Genomic DNA, 19,307 nt, shown 5'->3' with positions numbered 1-19,307 from the left:
AGGTAGAGCAGAGAACCATGTGGTGGAAGCTGAGAAAGGAAGAATGTTGTGCGGCCTTCCGGAAAGAGGTGAGACAGGCTCTCGATGGACAACCGAAGCTCCTGGAAGACTGGACGACGACAGCCAAGGTGATCAGAGATACAGGCAGGAGAGTACTTGGTGTGTCATCTGGTAGGAAAGGGGAGAAGGAGCCTTGGTGGTGGAACCCCATAATACAAGGAGTCATACAAGGAAAGAGATTAGCGAAGAAGAAGTGGGATACTGAGAGGACTGAGGAGAGGCGAAAGGAGTACATCGAGATGCGACGTAGGGCAAAGGTAGAGGTGGCAAAGGCTAAACAAGAGGCATATGAAGACATGTACACCAGGTTGGACACGAAAGAAGGAGGAAAGGATCTCTACAGGTTGACCAGACAGAGGGATAGAGATGGGAAGGATGTGCAGAAGGTTAGGGTGATTAAGGATAGAGATGGAAATGTGTTGACTGGTGCCGGTAGTGTGCTAAATAGATGGAAAGAATACTTTGAGAAGTTGATGAATGAAGAAAATGAGAGAGAGAAGGAAGAGTTGAAGAGGCAAGAGTGAAGGACCAGGAAGTGGAAATGATTACTAAGGGGGAAGTCAGAAAGGCATTACAAAGGATGAAAAATGGGAAGGCAGTTGGTCCTGATGACATACCGGTAGAGGTATGGAAGCAATTTGGAGAGATGGGTGTGGAGTTTTTGACCAACTTATTCAACATAATACTAGCGGGCGAAAAGATGCCTGAAGAATGGAGGAAAAGTGTTCTAGTTCCCATTTTTAAGAACAAAGGGGATGTTCAGAGCTGTGGGAACTATAGAGGAATAAAGTTGATGAGCCACACAATGAAGTTATGGGAAAGAGTAGTGGAGGCTAGACTCAGGACAGAAGTAAGTATCTGCGAGCAACAGTATGGTTTCATGCCTAGAAAGAGTACCACAGATGCATTATTTGCCTTGAGGATGCTCGTGGAAAAGTACAGAGAAGGTCAAAAGGAGCTACATTGTGTCTTTGTGGATCTAGAGAAAGCCTATGACAGAGTACCAAGAGAGGAACTGTGGTACTGCATGCGTAAGTCTGGTGTGGCAGAGAAGTAGATTAAAATAGTACAGGACATGTATGATGGCAGCAGAACAATGGTGAGGTGTGCCTTAGGTGTGACAGAGGAATTTAAGGTGGAGGTGGGACTGCATCAGGGATCAGCTCTGAGCCCCTTCCTGTTTGCAGTGGTAATGGATAGGCTGACAGATGAGGTTAGACTGGAATCCCCTTGGACCATGATGTTCGCAGATGATATTGTCATATGCAGTGAAAGCAGGGAGCACGCAGAGGAACAATTGGAAAGATGGAGACATGCACTGGAAAGGAGAGGAATGAAGATTAGCCGAAGTAAAACAGAATATATGTGCGTGAATGAGAAAAGTAGAGGGGGAAGAGTGAGGCTACAGGGAGAAGAGATAGCGAGGGTGGACGACTTCAAATACTTGGGGTCAACAATACAGAGCAATGGAGAGTGTGGTCAGGAAGTGAAGAAACGGGTCCAAGCAGGTTGGAACAGCTGGCGAAAGGTGTCTGGTGTGTTATGTGACAGAAGAGTGTCTGCTAGGATGAAGGCCAAAGTTTACAAAACAGTGGTGAGGCCGGCCATGATGTACGGATTAGAGACAGTGGCACTGAAGAAACAACAGGAATCTGAACTGGAGGTGGCAGAAATGAAGATGTTGAGGTTCTCGCTCGGTGTGACCAGGTTGGATAGGATTAGAAATGAGCTCATTAGAGGGACAGCCAAAGCTGGATGTTTTGGAGACAAGATTCGAGAGAGCAGACTTCGACGGTTTGGACATGTTCAGAGGCGAGAGAGTGAGTATATTGGTAGAAGGATGCTGAGGATGGAGCTCCCAGGCAAAAGAGCGAGAGGAAGACCAAAGAGAAGGTTTATGGATGTGGTGAGGGAAGACATGAGGGCAGTTGGGGTTAGAGAGGAAGATACAGGAGATAGGCTAAGATGGCAAAAGATGACACGCTGTGGCGACCCCTAACGGGACAAGCCGAAAGGAAAAGAAGATTAGGCTTACCTTTCACTGATGGGTTCTACCATCCTTCATGGCCATGAGTGCTTTCCTCAGTGCAGTGCTCCGCTGGCTGGCCAAAACCCACTCCAAAATCAATAAAAACAAAATCCAAATCAATGGGATTGATTGAGGATTGATGGTGTGTTCCGAGCGTCGCCAGACTCGCATCATTCTCGTCCAAAGAACTATGTGAATATTCAACATTATTTACTGCCACGGGTTCAACTATGTATGGAGGCATTCCTCAGTCTTCCCAAGCAAACGATACTGCTATTTCTTCATCAGATGAGGATAAATCACAGAAATCAGCGCTGTCCTTGATTGTGCAGGAATGTAACCGAACCTTTGTTTACGCACCTCATGTCCCGCACGTCGGCCTCAGAGTAGTCAGACTCCACATCATTCCCGTCCGAAGAACCATCCAAATATTCAACATTATTTACAGCCAAACGTTAAAGTCTGTATGGACGTATTCCTCCTTCTTCCCGATCAACCGATACTGCTATTTCTTTATCAGATGATAAATCAGAGAAATCAGTGTTGACCATAATTGTTTCCCAACGTAAGCGAGCCTTTGTTGGGGCACGTCATAAGTCACACATGTGATTCACCAAAATTGCGGTGCCCATGAAAATTCGTAATTGGTGATGAAAATCTTCTGAAAACACCATTAAATGATAGAGGATTAACCTCAAATTTTCAACATACAGTACATATATTGATGAAAGTCCTCCTGATTTTCCCGGAATTCCGGATTTTTAACTTTTCATGAAAATTGCTCTGGAAAATTGAGGAAAAATTAACTAAAATTAATCGGATATTAGTTGACAACATTGAATGAACATGTGTTTGAGTTCGTTGTTTTGCTTTCACGAGCGTAGCCATGTTGAGGCAGTATCAATAGTAACAGTAACGCCCCTCCCCTCGCATTCTCTCAAGACGTCGCTTATTTTGTGTGATCTTGACATTAATTTACGTGTTTATTTCGTAAACATTGTTAACCAAACAAGTGTGTTCCAAAACACCCGTTATTCACCTGGAAACAGGAAATGCAAGTTAACCGTACTGAGCATGTACGAAAGCGCATGTTCAAAACTGCTTCACGTAATGCGAACGCATTTACGTCGAAAGTCATCAACCTCATGAGCCATGTCAAAGGAAATTCAGTTACACCAGGGGTGCTCATTGCGTCGATCACGAGGCAGTGTGATGGAGTTTAAAAAAAATAAATAAAAATATTCACCTCGTCGCTCGAGTCAGGTGTGGCCTATACGTCGAGCGCATGCACATAGAGGCACGTTCTAGCAAGCCGGCCTCCTATTTATGGCAGTCCCCCCCCCCACACACACACACAACACGTCACGATTGCCAACGGGAATGTTTGTGCCAATGTATCGCTCGCTTGTTGCCACGAACGCTGATTATGTTGAACTAAACTTTCAGCATTTTCAAAACATTGCTAGTATAGACCGTTCGTTTTTATTCCTTGACAGGCCAGTGCATTTAACTTTTCGTCAGATAGTTTGTCAGATGAAGAGTTTTCATTGATGAAACATTTTAAATACCGTTTTATATCATGTTATACTAATATCAGTTGAAATCCGAAATTATCATTTTTGAGTTTTAAATTTTAGTATTCTATTTTAGTTGTGTATTTTTTTCTTTTATGTTTAATTTGCAGTTGTTATATTAATCAGGCCATCCCTAATCACACCCGCAACTTTATCTGTGAGCATGACTGACCACACCCGTATAAAGGCCACTGATTATACTATTAGTATTACGAGATCATACCTAAGATAGTGAGCAATGTGGTCGGGTGTATCAGTACAATGCGACGTAACAAGTTTGAGACTTAAACGTGAAGAATAATTAATACAAATCCACTTCTTTAACATGTTTTGCATTACGGTGTAGAATCTGTAGGATATATATTCTATATCTGTACTATAATATGTATAATGTGGGGAAAAGGACAATTTTAGATGTTTTTACTGAATAGTTCACTTAAATCATTTGTTTTGAGATAAGTTGGCATATTTTAAGCATATTTTAATGACAAATGCGGAGGAGCAGCGGTTCAACACTGAGCCCCTCGGAATTACCGAGCTTCTCACCCTATCTCTAAGCTAGAACCCGGAAACCCTTCAGTTGAAACTCATTTCGGCTGTTTGTATCCAGGATCCTGTTTTTTCGGTCACAACCCACAGCTCGTGACCATAGATGAGGGTAGGAACCTAGATCGAGTGGTAAATGGAGAGCTTTGCATTTCGACTTAGCTCCTTCCCTTACCACAATGGACCAATACAAAGTCCGCATCACTGCAGACGCTGTCGATCTCCCGCTCCATTCTTCCCTCACTCGTGAACAAGACCCCAAGGTACTTGAACTCTTGTACTTGGGGCAGGATCTGATCCCTGACATGGAGTGGGCTCGCCACCCTTTTCCGACTGTGGACCATCATCTCAAATTTAAGGAGCTGAGTCTCATCCCATCTGCTTCATACTCTGCTGCGAACTGCTCCAGTTAACTTTGGAGATCACAGCTCGATGAAGCCCACAGAACCACACCATCTGCAAAGAGCAGATGCCATGTTGAGGCTACAAAACCGAACACCCTCTAGACCACAGCTGCACCTAGAAATATTGTCCATAAAAATTATAATCTAGCCATTCATCGATTTGTAACTAAGAGCAACATGCTGCACTTACATTGCAGAGAACACAATTTTGACAGGCTGCTCGGTCTTCCAGATGGCTGGGCCGGATCGCTGAACCAGTGTATTTAATGAAAACGCAGAAAGGAGAAGATCTCCTTAGGACATCCTTCGTGCCGCAAAGCATGCTATGCGGCACTAAGGACCTCTTTAGTGCCACATAGCATGTTGGGAAGATGTAAATAGCATTTAAAGTGTATATTTTGTGAATTATTTCTCAAGTAATCCTTTGTTTTATTTGCTCGTTATGTCATTCTGTTTGCTGTGGTGTGATTATGCGTTAAAAAAGCTTGTGTTTCTGATTTCCCGACCGACCCTAAAAATTCCAACCAACCTGAACATTTTTACATCACATAATCTGTCAAGGGGCGTGATTCTCCACTGCCCCATGCGCATTCGCTCTGCATGCACTGCGGAACCGCAAAGTTAAGTCAGGTATCTGAAAGGCGCCACGGCGGGCGGTGGCACGACCATGTGCCACTTCTTCATGCAAACAGCTGTACCTTGTTGCATCCTGATTACATTGCATATTTAAGTCTTCTTTTTCATACCACTTCTTGCCAGATTGTTGTGTGTATATGCATCTGTTCACAAACGTTGGTTAGCATGACTGTTACTTGATCTTGTTTTGCAAGCGAGAGCATGAATTAATGCGAATTTACAAGAAAATGGCGGCGCGAAGTGCTGAAAGATAGAGTAAAAATATTTTGTTCCACTCTAGTTCAGAAATTTAGGAAATTGGATCCACATTGTTATGGGTGGGTGTATACAGAGTATGTACCCTGCTCCGTCTCACCCGGTGATCCTGAACACTTGAAGTGATCGAAAAAGGATGAATGTTTTCTGAAACCAATTCTGTTTTCAATTTTCCCCTGTCTGTTTAAATGACAATTTTGTTACCATTGCAGACATAAAGAAGCACACATCAGATGAGAACCCAGACAAGATAAAACTGGACAATGCAATTGAGTCACTAAAAGAGGTTATGACGTGAGTATCCATGTCTTTTATATCATTTTAAATCAACAATCAAATATGTTTTATCTTTGTGACCCTAGTCAGGATAAGTGGTATGGAAAATGGATGGATGAATGTTTAGAAGAAAATAGCCTGGATAAACTGTATTGAAGGTCTTCATTGGTTGCGAAATGAATATAATTTGAATCGACATGCCATCTTTATTAATATAATTTTAGGTGTCTAGTTCCCATACAGTGAAGAAAATAAGTATTTGAACACCCTGTTATATTCCAATTTCTCTTACTTAGAAATCATGGAGGGGTCTGAAATTTTCATCATAGGTGCATGTCCACTGTGAGAGAGATAATCTAAAAAGTAAAATCCAGAAATCACAGTGTATGATTTTTTTTTTTTTTTTAACGATTCATTTGTGTGATACAGCTGCAAGTAAGTATTTGAACACCTGTCTATCAGCTAGAATTCTGACACTCAAAGACCTGTTTGTCCGTCTTTAAAAGTCCACCTCCACTCCATGTATTATCCTGAATCAGATGCACCTGTGCGAGGTCGTTAGCTGCATAAAGAGACCTGTCCACCCCATACAATCAGTAAGACTCAAACTTGTAACACTTCCAAGACCAAAGAGATGTCCAAAGACACCAGAGATATTGCAAAGCAGGTAGGTGAAAAATGGTCCACTGTTGGAGCAGTCTTTAGAAAATGGAAGAAGCCAAACAAAGACGGTTAATGTCAATTGGAGTGGAGCCCCATGCAAGATATCACCTCGTGGGGTCTCAATGATCCTGAGAAAGGCGAGAAATCAGCCCAGGACTACACGATAGGACTTGGTGCATGACCTGAAAAGAGCTGGGACCACCGTTTCCAAGGTGACTGTTGGTAAGATGTCATGGTTTGAAATCATGCTTGGCACAGAAGGTTCAGGCTACTTTACCAAATATTAACAATGGGTTTCTCAGGTGTTTAAATACTTATTTGCAGTTGTGTCACACAAATAAATTAAAATATCATACATTGTGATTTCTGGATTTTTCTTTTTAGATTATCTCTCTCACAGTGGACATGCACCTACGATGAAAATTTCAGACCCCTCCATAATTTCTAAGTGGGAGAACTTGGAATATCGCAGGTTGTTTAAATACTTTTCTTCACTGTAGGAGTGTATTCATTTTCAATGGTTTCTTTTGTTAAATATTTTATCATATAATATATATAATGTAATTACTGTATGCATCAGCTGTCTGGATCTGCAGCTCTGTGTATATGTACTGACGTAGGAGTAAGTGCCGGTTCAGAGAATAACGTAGCTCAACTAAAAGTAGTTATCACAAAAAGACTTGCCAAGTATTCAATGAGGGAAAAGAAATAGTCCAGTACTGAGTAACTGGTAATTTGTATTTTTATTTGGCCCCCGAAAGTGGCTTGACCTGAAGAACTAACAGTTGTAGCGCATTTCCTGAATGTGTCTGAATGACTCCTGCTTTTCACTCTTTATGGATTTCTCATAGATTCTTGAATCGTCTCTGTTTGATAATCCATTTAAGACTACGGTTATCTCTTTTGCTGGTGCACTTCCTCCTTTTGTCTTTCCACTGGACTTTCCGTTGATATTCTGGGACAACACTCTTTGAACAGGCAGCCTCCTTACCTATGAACTATTGTGGCTTATCCATCCTTTGGATGGAATCACCGATTGTCTTTAGGCCATTTGTCAAGTCTGCAGTCTTCACCAGATTTTTTGCGTTTGTGAGTGTTGTGCAGCATCCTCCATTTGTGGAACCAAAAACTAGAGCTGTCATCTTCTATGGCCACTTGAGGTACATTTTTGCTCTTCTATGGTCAATCTATATACACACAAAGGCTACTCTGTAGTCTGTACATACAAAGAAAGTAGCACAAATAAGATGAGAAATTAAGTTTGTATAAATGTGAAATGCCACAGGGAAAAATTATTGAACACATGAAGAAAGGGAGGGTAAAAAATACAGGCATGGAAAGCCAAGACAACACTCAAAATCTCTCACTAATCAAACAGCAATCTAGTCCCTTTTCAGTGCAAGTGAATATCAGATGACCCGAATTGATGGTTTACAAAGTCTCATTTGAAGTTGTGAGCCAACAGACCTCATGAGGCTGAGATCAGAGAGCTGTCTCAAGACCATCACAAACTAACTGAAGAAAAACATAGCATTGGTCGCATATCTAAGCTTCTGACTAAAGTCCATGCTTATTAAAATAAGCATGGTTGGGGCCATAACATAGGTAGAAAGCCGTCATACCATCATAAAATTAGGCGCTCTCAAAATTTGTGACAAAGGAGTGCAAAGAATAATATGTCCCACAGCCAAGGACCGCCTGTAGAGAGTTTCAGAAATACCTGAAATTAGCAGTTACTTTACCCCTTTGGATGCAATAACGCACACAATGTGCGGAGGAGAAAAGGCACTGCACATCACTGTAACAGTAAAGTCCGGAGGTGGGAACGCGGGGCTGCTTTTAAGCAAACAAAACACACAACAAATTACACAGAGGAAGGATGAATGGGTAAATGTACTCAGACATTTTTGACAAAAATCTGCTGCCATCTAGAAGGATGATGAAACTGAAACGAGGGTGGACATTTCAGCAGGAAAATGATCCAAAACTTACTGCCAAGGAAACTTTCGATCCCTTTCAAAGAAACTAATTAAAGCTGCTAAAATTGTCCAGCCAATTACCTAATCTAATCGAAAAGCTATGGAAAGACCTGAAACTCAAAGTTCACAAAAGAAGTCCACGGAACCTTCAACATTTGAAGACAGCTCCTGTGGTATAATGGGCCAAAATCATACTAGGGTAATGCATGCAACTATTCCCTGACCTGGTGGCAGCGTAACAAGGAGGTTCCGGCAAACTCGATCGTACAATAAATAAAACCTGCTGAATTTGGACTGAATTTTGTGAATACTTGACGTGGGACGGTCCTGGCGATGACTTCAGTGGACTAAGAATCATTCTGTGAAATCTTAGTACCCAAATTGGAGCCGTATTTCGTTCCTGTTTGAAGCAGCGTGGCCTAGCTTAGCCTAGCCCCACTTGCTAACAACTAGACGTTGTTGGTTGGCTTACAACGTGACACGTTTGTGATCCTAGCTCCACTTGCTAAAAAGTAGACATTGTTGGTTGACTTACAACGCAACGCGTTTGTGATCAATTTATTAACGTTGAAGAACGTGAGTAACTGCGTAATCTTGTTCAACCAACACAACTTCTACAACGAGGATCGTGAGGACCATTCAACCTGCAACTACTGGAGTGAGAGCCATTGTTTTGAATCTCTCTTCCCCATATCCATTAAATCTACACATCTTAACATGTTTTATACTCGAACCTTCTTATCCACATACCCTTTTAACTTTAACATAGACTAGGTAGTTTGTGAATTGTGTTACTCATGTGCTGACTATTTATTTTACTGATTCTTTTTGTACTTTTACATAGATTAAGTTCTATGAGAATTGTGTACCTTATGTGTAGACTTTATTTAATTGCCCGTTTGACTATCTGCAGCCCTTTGGAGAACATAATACTGTGCAACCTGTAGGCCTGTCCCAAGCCCAAATAAATATAGAGGGTTGCATCAAGAAGGGCATCCGGTGTAAAACTGTGCCAAACATATATAAGCGTTCATCAAATGAACTCCATAACAGATAGGTCGTTGCACGGGGTAAGCATGCCCGCCCCCGGCACTGTTAATCTGCAAGGTGTAAGGCAAAAAAGAGGAGAAAAGTGACTTAGTCGGCAGAAGAAGAAGAGAAATCCACAGACCATACAGCTATGTGTAGGGACTTTGAATATTGGGACTATGACAGGAAAAGCTCAGGAGTTAGTTGACATGATGATAAAGAGAAAGGTTGATATATTGTGCATCCAAGAGAGCAAGTGGAAAGGGAGTAAGGCTCGAAGTTTAGGAGCAGGGTTTAAATTATTTTACCATGGAGTAGATGGAAGAGAAATGGAGTAGGGGTTATTTTAAAGGAAGAGCTGGCTAAGAATGTCTTGGAGGTGAAAAGAGTATCAGATTGAGTGATGAGACTAAAATTTGAAATTGAGGGTGTTATGTATAATGTGATTAGCGGTTATGCCCCACAGGTTTGATGTGAACTTGAGTTGAAAGAGAAATTCTGGAAGGAACTAGACGAAGTTGTCCTGTGCATCCCAGTCAGAGAGAGAGTTGTGATTGGTGCAAATTTCAATGGACATGTTTGCGAAGGGAACAGGGGTGATGAAGAAGTGATGGGTAAGTACGGTATCCAGGAAAGGAACTTTGAGGGACAAATGGTGGTGGACTTTGCAAAAAGGATGGAAATAGGAGTAGTGAACACCTTTTTCCAGAAGACGCAAGAATATAGAATGACCTAAAGGAGCGGAGATAGAAGCACGCATGTGGATTATATTATCTGCAGACGATGTAATCTGAAGGAGGTTACTGACTGTAAAGTAGAGGTAGGGAAGATTGTAGCTCGACAGCATAGGATGGTGATGTGTCGGACGACTGAGGTAGTGGTAGGAAGACTAAGAAGACAAAGGTAGAGCAGAGAATCATGTGGTGGAAGTTGAGAAAGGAAGAATGTTGTGTGGCTTTTCGGAAAGAGGAGAGACAGACTCTAGACAGAGAGGAAGAGCTCCTAGAAGACTGGAATACTACTGCCAAGGTTTTCAGAGACACAGGCAGGAGAGAACTTTGAGTGTCTTCTGGTAGGAAAGGGGAAATGGAAACTTGGTGGTGGAACCCCAAAATCAAGGAAGTCATTAAAGGAAAGAGATTAGGAAAGAAGAAATGGGACACGGAGAGGACTGAGGAGAGGCAAAAGGAATACATTGAGATGCGTCATAGGACAAAGGTAGAAGTGGCCACATGTACACCAGATTGGCTACGAAAGAAGGAGACAGATGGATAGAGATGGGAAAGATGTGCAGCAAGTAAAAGTGATCAAGGATAGCGATGGTAATGCGTTGACTGATGATGCCACTTGTGTGCTAAGTAGATGGAAAGAGAATTTTGAAAAGTTAAGGAATGAAGTAAATTCGAGAGAAGCAAGAGTAGAAGAGGCAAGCTTGAATGACCAGCGAGTGGCAATGAATAGTAAAGGGGAAGTTACAAAGGCACTGAACAGAATGGAAAAATGGAAAGACAGTTGGTCCTGATGGCATACCATAGCAATTTGGAGATGTGGCTGTGGAGTTTTTGACCAACTTATTCAATAAAATACTAGCGGGTGAGAAGATACCAGAAAACATGGAGGAAAAGTGTGCTAGTTCCCATTTTTAAAAACAAAGGCGATATTCAGAACTGTGGAACTACAGAAAAATAAAGATAATGAGCCACACAATGATGTTATGGGAAAGAGTAGAGGAGGCTAGACTCAGGGGAGAAGGAAATATCTGCGATCAACAGTGTGGTTTCATGCCTAGAAAGCGTAAAACAAATGCATTATTTGCCTTGACGATGCTCTTGGGAAAAGTAAAGAGAAGATCAGAAGGAGCTACATTGTGTTTTGTAGACTTAGAGAAAGCCTATGACAGAGTAACAACAGAGGATTGTGGTACTGCATGCGCAAGTCTGGTGTGGCGGAGAAATATGTTAGGACATGTACACGACGTATGAGGTTAAGCAGAACAGTGGTGAGATGTACCATAGGTGTGACAGAAGAATTTAAGGTGGAGGTGGGACTACATCAGGGATCAGCTCTGAGCCCCTTCCTGTTTGCTGTGGTTATGGATAGGCTGACAAATGAGGTTAGACTGGAATCCCTGTGGACCATGATGTTCCCAGATGATATTGTGATATCCAGTGAAAGCAGGGAGCAAGTGGAGGAACAATTAGAATGATGGAGGCACGCACTGGAAAGGAGAGGAATGAAGATTAACCGAAGTAAAACATAATATATGTGCACGAATAAGAGGGGCGGTGGGGGAAAAGTGAAGCTTTAGGGAGAAGAGATTGCAAGGGTGGATGACTTCAAATACTTTGGGTCAACAATAGAGAGCAATGGAGAGTATGGTAAGGAAGTGAAAAAACGGTTCCAAACGGGGTGGAAGAGTTGGCGGAAGGTGTCTGGTGTTCTATATGCGACTGAAGAGTCCCCGCTAGGATAAAGGGAAAATTCGATAAAACAGTGATGAGGCCGGCCATGATGTACAGATTAGAGATGTTGGCACTGAAGAAACAACAGGAAGCAGGATATTTGAGGTAGCAGAAATAAAGATGTTGAGGTTCTCGCTTGGAGTGAGCAGGTTAGATAGGTTTCAAAGTCAGCTCATGAGAGGGACAGCCAAAGTTGGATGTTTTGGAGACAAGGTTCGAGAGAGCAGACTTCGATTGTTTGGATATGGCCAGAGGCAAGAGAGTGAGTATATTGGTAGAAGGGTGCTGTGGATGGAGCTGCCAGGCAAAAGAACGAGAGGGAAACAAAAGAAAAGGTTGATGGATGTTGTGAGAGAGGACATGAGGACAGTGGGTGTTAGAGATGAAAGATACACAAGATAGGCTTAGATGGAAAAAGATGACATGCTGTGGCGACCCCTCAAGCCGAAAGGAAAAGATGTCTTGAAGCTGTCATTGCAAACAAGGCCTTTTGTATTAACTATTAAATAGATATTATTTGAGAATCAGAATAAGCTTTAATGGCCAAGCCCCAACTAAGGCACAAGGCAGAAAATAATAGGTTTGCTGATCAAGTATTTAATGACTTAATTGGCAGAGTGAAAAAAACTGTTTGAAAACCTCCTAGTTTTAACTTTCATTGATCGGTAGCGCTTAACTGACGGAAGGTATTGGAAGAGCAAGTGGCCAGGATGTTTGGGGGGGGGGGGGGGGGGGGGGGTCTGAAAAAATCCTGCTCTGAATCTAGTTTGAGTGGCGTGCAAGTCTTCAAGGGTGGGTAAGGTAGTGCCCATCATCTATTCAGGGGTTTTGATTGTCCATTGCAGTCGGATTTTTTTCGTCTTTTGTGGCACCCCCAAACCAGACGTGATGGAGGTACACAGTAGTGATTGGATTACTGCTGTGTAGAACTGTCTCAGCAGCTCTTGTGACAGGCCGTGCTTCCTCAGAAACGGAGGATTGAGGATTGAGTTGGTGTGTGTCTCCCACTTCAGGTCATGTGAGACTAATTCCCAAGAACTTGAAGGTCTCGATGGTTGACATGACAGTTGGCCGCCGTCAGGGGCATCTGTGGTGAAGTATACCTCCTGAAATCCACAATCATCTCTACAATCTTTAGTGTTCAAGACTAGGTTGTGTTGGTCACAGGAAAGCTCCAGTCTCGCCACTTCCTTTCGATTCCTGTCGAGACCTGTTGAAGGTCTTTGTGAAGACAGTTGGCGGGTTCAGGACTTTTATTCCACGCAATTTACATTCTGATCTTATTTGTGAAAATGTCTTTATGTATGAATTACTTGGGTTGTTCTCAACATCTGGTTATTTTCTTTTTCAAGTCAATTGCACATTTGGATATATATTTGAGAAAAATTGTGAAATACTTTTTTCTACCACTATATTTCATTCAATATGCTGCTGTGCCTATTATTTTGATTTAAAAATACAGAAGACTTTTGAAGACTTCTGTCATCCGATACCACTGTTTTTACTGTTTTATGCTTTTTAGTATTGAATTACTTTTTGCATTTACAGTAACAATGTCAGAATTAGGTGTCATGTTGTTTCAAAATTTCATATTAGTAATTGTGGTTTACTAAGAAATTGGATATAAACTCGAAGAAGATGGATGGGTGGATGGATGGATGGATAATTGTACTTTCCTCTGCACCAGCCACATTAACGAGGACAAGAGGAAGACAGATGGGCAGAAGCAGATCTTTGATGTTGTTTATGACGTTGACGGCTGTCCCGTAAGTCAGACTTTATCATCGCCTGTCTTTTCCCCTTCTTTCTATATTAATAAAGGAAATTTAATATAATTTCATACACAAGATAATCAATGTGCTTTACGTAATTAAAATAATTTAAAAACAATTAAAAAAAATATTTAAAGAGGAAAAAGTACCATTAAAACAGTGTACAGTGCAAGAAGTATTTAAAAGTGGAAATGCTCTAAAAAGCATGAGAAAAATGTTTTTAACCTGGACTTGATTACAAAGATTCACAATTGGGACTGTTGTCTTCTCTGTTGAAAACTTATTCTATTTGTGTGCAGCATAGCTAAATGCTGCTTCACCATTATTGCTTTGGAAACTGTGCTCCACTATTTGACCTGAGTCTGTCGATCTCAGACCCTACTAAGTTTATATCCCATTAGCATTTCTTTCATGTTTCAAGACATAAACCATTTTGTGATTTATAGACCAGTAGCAGAACTTTCAAAGACTGTATATTCCAAAGCTGACTGGGAGCCAGTGTAAAGATTTTAGAATTGGAATAATACGCTCTGACCTCTTTATTCTGATCAAAACCACAATGGCAACATTCTAAATGAGCTGCAGCAATTTAATGCTCTTTTTTTTTTTTTTAGTCCAGTCAGAAGATCATTATAAAAGTTGTATGTTTTTCAGATGGTCGTAAGCAGTTTTAAATACCGATTTCATGCAAATGTTGAAAGTTAGGTCAGAATCTATCAGTGCGCCTAGGTTTTGGACCTGGTCTTTTAAAGAGTGACTCCAAGTATTTACGAACAGTAATCCTCTTTATTGCCCAAAACAATTATTACAGTTTTTTGTTGTTTAATTGAAGACAATTTTGACTCATCCAGTTATTCGTTTTAAATAGTGACATATCACCTTTACTTAACTATTGTAGTCTGGAGACACTGCTAGATATAACTGTGTCATCTGCATCTCTATGAAAGTCCAAATTAAAGTTCTGAAGAATTTGACCCAAGAGGAGCATATACAGGTTGAACAGGAGAGGTCAAAGAAAGGACTTTTGAGGGATCCCACTGATGAGCATAAACATTTTCAATTGTTACAAAATAACTCCTTTCCTACAGGTAGTACCTGAACAATTTGACTGTTCCATTTAGGCCTAGCCATATTTCCAAGCTGTTCAACAAAATATGATGATCTACTGTATAAAAAGCCACATTGTAATCCAACAAAACCAGAATTGACACCTTCCCCATTCAGTATTCAACTTTATATAATTTAGTACTTTGATAAGACTGGATTCTCTAAACTGATGAATTCGGAAACCTGATGTAAATTTGTCCAAAATTCCAATTTAGATTTAGATTGCTGATATTTTACCTGATGGATTTGGATTTTTTTTCACTAAAATATCAAGCAAATTTATTGTATTTATCTCCTGTTCTTCCTGTTCTGCATTCCAGTTTTGATAATAGCCTTCATCCTGTCCGTCACACCTAACAGGGCATTTAGGCGAGGAGACAGTTCATTTTGTGTTAGGGTTTTCTTCATTGGGCCAGGGAGGAGAGTGGAAAATTCAAAGTACTGCACCATCTTGTTTCTCATTTGTTCCTGTTTTTTTTTTTTTTTTTTTTTAATTTGGATGACACTGATGAATCCTGCGCATCCTGTCGCATTCTCTTCCCTCCAATTCTTTGAGAATAACTGCATCTTTTTGTCTTTCAGCTTTGTATACAAAACAAATGTTTTCCTCTCGGACTGCTGAACTGTATAACATACACGGAGGGGGCGGGTAAAAAAAGAAAAAAAATTGTCAGCCATAACTTAACCCCTTGTCGATTTAGACAAAAAACGTCTGCTTCGTAAAGATGTCTGCTCCCAGAAAATGCATAAATTGTCAAGGAAACATGGCTAATGCAGTACACACTCCTTTGAGCCTAATTGAGTCAGCCTATTGAAACAATATCCAAAATGTCCCGGTGGGAGAGGTACACTTATGAAACCCTCAGCATCCAAACATTACACTTTTATTATGAGATAAATGAAATCAGACTTCGGTACCTCTGATTGCTGTTTGAGAACATTCAGGACCCCTATGTGTAAAATGACAGATTTCACAGTTTGTAATCTCCAGGATTTTATTACAGATATCAGACACCATCTCATTGGTAAAACTTAGTACTTTGGTGTTCTTCTTAATGTAAAAATGTTGTTAGCACACACCTGCTCACTATTTTGACACACATTCATTCTCTGACTGTCCATTTACACCCACATCAAGGTGGTGTGTTTTTGCTTGCAGTACCAACATCCTCTCTGGCAATCTGTGACTATCCTCAGTAGAATTGAGAGGTATCTTGTGTTGCTGGTCTCATTGCCAGTAGCAGCAGGCCTGTGCTAATCATCAGGCCACGCTCACATGCAACAGGTTTTTAAAAAAATATATGAATATGGCAACAACTGATTGTATCAACAAAAAGTGGTGGGCATGAAAAAAATGTTCCCACATGTTAAATATCCAAGAGTCTCTTCCTCCAATTTCCTTGGAAGAAGAAAAACAAGCTTATCAGCAAGAAAATAGTCCAAGACACACTCTGTGCGAGCATGTACGCATCTCACAAAGACATTCTGCCGTGATTCTATTCAATTCTTCCTGTGCAAACTGAAAGACACTATTTTTAAATGTCTATAAATCCTAATATAAGGCTGCCTCTTTGAACATATCAATAATCTAGAAAACATCACAGGTTCGCAAAATTGTGACTCATTAAAGCGCCTTAACGTCAAATAGAAGTTTATTACGTGTGTGACAAGCAAGCTTATGGTCAAAAATCAATACTCTTTTGTACATTAGTGGAGTCACCCCTGTGACAAATACCACTAACTGTAGCTGCATGGACGGTTCTGAAGACGCAGGATAAACAAACAATGATAAAAATATATTGTTTACCAGCCACTCACAGCAACCACCCATGCACCCCGATGTAAAAAGCTCTTACAGTACCTTCAAAAAGTATTGGAAAGGTCAGGTCAATTCTTTTATTTTTGTTGCATAATGAAGACATTTGGGTTTCAGATTAAAAGAGGGAGACAAAAGTTCAGAATTCTACCTTTTTTTCATAGTACTGTATTTACAGATAGATTACCATGCCACCCCCCCCCCCCCCCACACACACACACACACACCACCTCCCCAATAAATCTGAAGTCAGACCACCTTTTATTTGGTGCCCCCCCCCCCCACTTTTGAAGTGAGCAAAAGTATTGGAACAGACATCATTCAATGAACTTAGTGAAGAACATTTAGGACTGTATTTGGTGACATGAGCCGTTACTTCCCCAAATTGCGTCAAGCCTGCAAGTAATGACTTCCCCAAACTTGTGCATTCTTAATTTGAAATGCTTTTCCAGGCTTACTGCAACTTTTTTCAGTTCTTTATTTCTGGGGGAGTTCTCCTTTTAGTCTCCTCTTCAAGAGATAAAATCCATGCTCTATTTGGTAGAGGTCCATTAATTTACTTGGCTCGTCAAAGACTTTCCACTTTTCCCCCGATAAAGTTTTTGACCCGACAACTACCCACGGTACTAATCTCTAATGTTGTCTCCAAAATATCTAACATTGGCTGTCCCTCTAATGAGCTAATTTCTAATCCAATCCAACCTGCTCCCCCCTCGAGAGAACCTCAACATTTACATTTCTGCCACCTCCAGCTCTGCTTCCTTTCGTCTCTTCAGTGCCACAGTCTCCAATCTGTACATCATGCCTGGCCTCACCATTATTCCACTGTTTTATAAACTTTGCCCTTCATCGTAGCAGACACTTTTCTGTCACCTAACACACCTGACACCTTCCACCATCTGTTCCAACCTGCTGGGACTCGTTTCTTCACGTCGACTTCTAGTTCCACACACACCATTGCTCTGGAATGTTGACCACAAGTATTTGAAGTCGTACACCGTCGCTATCGCCTCTCAGTAATCTCAATGTTCGCCGTCCTCCCGTCTCATTTATGTACATATATTCTGACTTACTTCGGCTACTCTTCATTCCAGTCCTTTTCAGTTCATGCCTCCACCCTTCTATCTGTTTCTCCACCTGTTCCCTGTTTTCATCTGCAAAAGTCATGGTTCAAGTGTATTCTAGTCAAACCTCAAACTGGAAGGGGCTCAGAGCTTATCCCTGATGTAGTACCACCTCCACCTTAAATTCTTCTGTCACACCCACCTAGGCACTGATCTGTTGGCTTTATACATGTCTTGTACTATTGTAACCTACTTCTCTGCCACACCAGAACCTCCACATGCAGTACCACAGTTCTCCTCTTGTCATAGGCTTTCTGTAGATCCACAAAGACACAATGTAGGTCTTTCTGATCTTCTCTGTACAGTGATACCCCTACTGAGGAAATTCATTCGTACCGAAAGTCGTTTCGTAACGAGAATTTTTCGTAAATAGAATTGCATTTTACATGTAAATAGCCTCATCCATTCCAAGCCCCCCACCCACCCATTCAAAGCATACAAAGTTCATAAACTACATAATAATAGAAAATATATTCATTTACCTTTGTCAGTGGACGACTACCGTATTTTCCGAACTATCTGTCACTCTGGAGTACAAGTTGCACTAGTCATAAATTCAAAGAAAAGAGGAAATAAACATCGTCGCACTGGAGTATAAATCACATTTTGGGGAGAAATTTATTTGATAAAATCCAACACCAAGAACAGACATCATTTAAAATTTAAATGACAAACAATTTGAAATAAAAGTAGAATAGAGGCAACAGCAGGCTGAACGGTATGCTTACGTTACATGACACAACTGAGAACGTGCCTGGTATGTTAACATAACATCAAAGGTCTAATCCAGAGGACCTATATTTTATTTATATATCACACAAACGTAGCTAACTTTTCATAAAAATATATTGGAAAAATTTTCAACGCAACAGAAATTAAATAAATTAGCGCCAAAGTGCACATTTTCTTTGGAATCCAAATGCCCCCAGTGGCTGTTTCAAATTGAGGCTCTGTTGAAGCTGATTCCGTGTGACGTCATGTCTCGACAAGTCCAGTAAAGAAAATAGCTTCCTATACAGACAGTCATAAACGGTGCGAGTGGGATCTTGAGGAGATAAACAGTAGTTATGAAGAAGTTTTTATGGAATGCTCTGTGGAAGAGATAGGAACTGAAGAGGAGGAATTTTCTAATTCTTCCCATGTGGGTGTGATTCAACCATATTTGTTTGAACTGGAGTTGACGAACGCAACACAAGGATGGTATTCGGCGAGACCTGACGAGGTTGACCTGGAACTTCGCACCCAAAACACAGACTGGTATGTGCCTCGAGAAGTCTGCCGTACACCATGTTGACAAAATAATCTAATTCAAACACGTTTAAACGTTTGATGCTGTTTGCACACAACAGTGAGTCGTTTGTTATTGTTGTTCTTGTACTAGCGACTAAGTCGCCATAAAACAAAAAAACCTTCGGTGTCATTCTGCGTTTAAAAATCACATGTATAATATGATCCATTTCTTAATTGTTGTTAGGTAGCTTTGCATACATTCAAGTTTGTCATGTTTTCACTTTTTAGTCAGAAGATAATGAATGAATAAATGACAGTGCTTTACGCCACAGCGGCATTATCTTA

At 40.9% G+C, this 19,307-nt stretch overlaps 1 protein-coding gene across 4 annotated transcripts in view; it reads left to right on the top strand.

The window, feature by feature from the left end:
- ect2 (epithelial cell transforming 2) overlaps positions 1 to 19,307 on the top strand; it is a 194,579-nt gene that overhangs the window by 127,654 nt on the left and 47,618 nt on the right. For all 4 annotated transcript variants that reach the window (XR_009795813.1, XM_061825546.1, XM_061825545.1 and 1 more), the window contains exons 18-19: positions 5,717 to 5,798; positions 13,601 to 13,679. Coding sequence is in view for 3 of the 4 variants with exons in the window: in XM_061825546.1 (XP_061681530.1) it covers positions 5,717 to 5,798; positions 13,601 to 13,679 (161 nt within the window). In the remaining variant the exon portion in view is untranslated. The remainder of the gene's footprint in view (positions 1 to 5,716; positions 5,799 to 13,600; positions 13,680 to 19,307) is intronic.

The sequence above is a fragment of the Syngnathoides biaculeatus genome, chromosome 7 (assembly GCF_019802595.1).
Source record: "Syngnathoides biaculeatus isolate LvHL_M chromosome 7, ASM1980259v1, whole genome shotgun sequence".
Lineage (NCBI taxonomy): Eukaryota > Metazoa > Chordata > Actinopteri > Syngnathiformes > Syngnathidae > Syngnathoides > Syngnathoides biaculeatus.
Note: the sequence above shows the minus strand (reverse complement) of the source record. Positions and strands in the feature narration are given on the sequence as shown.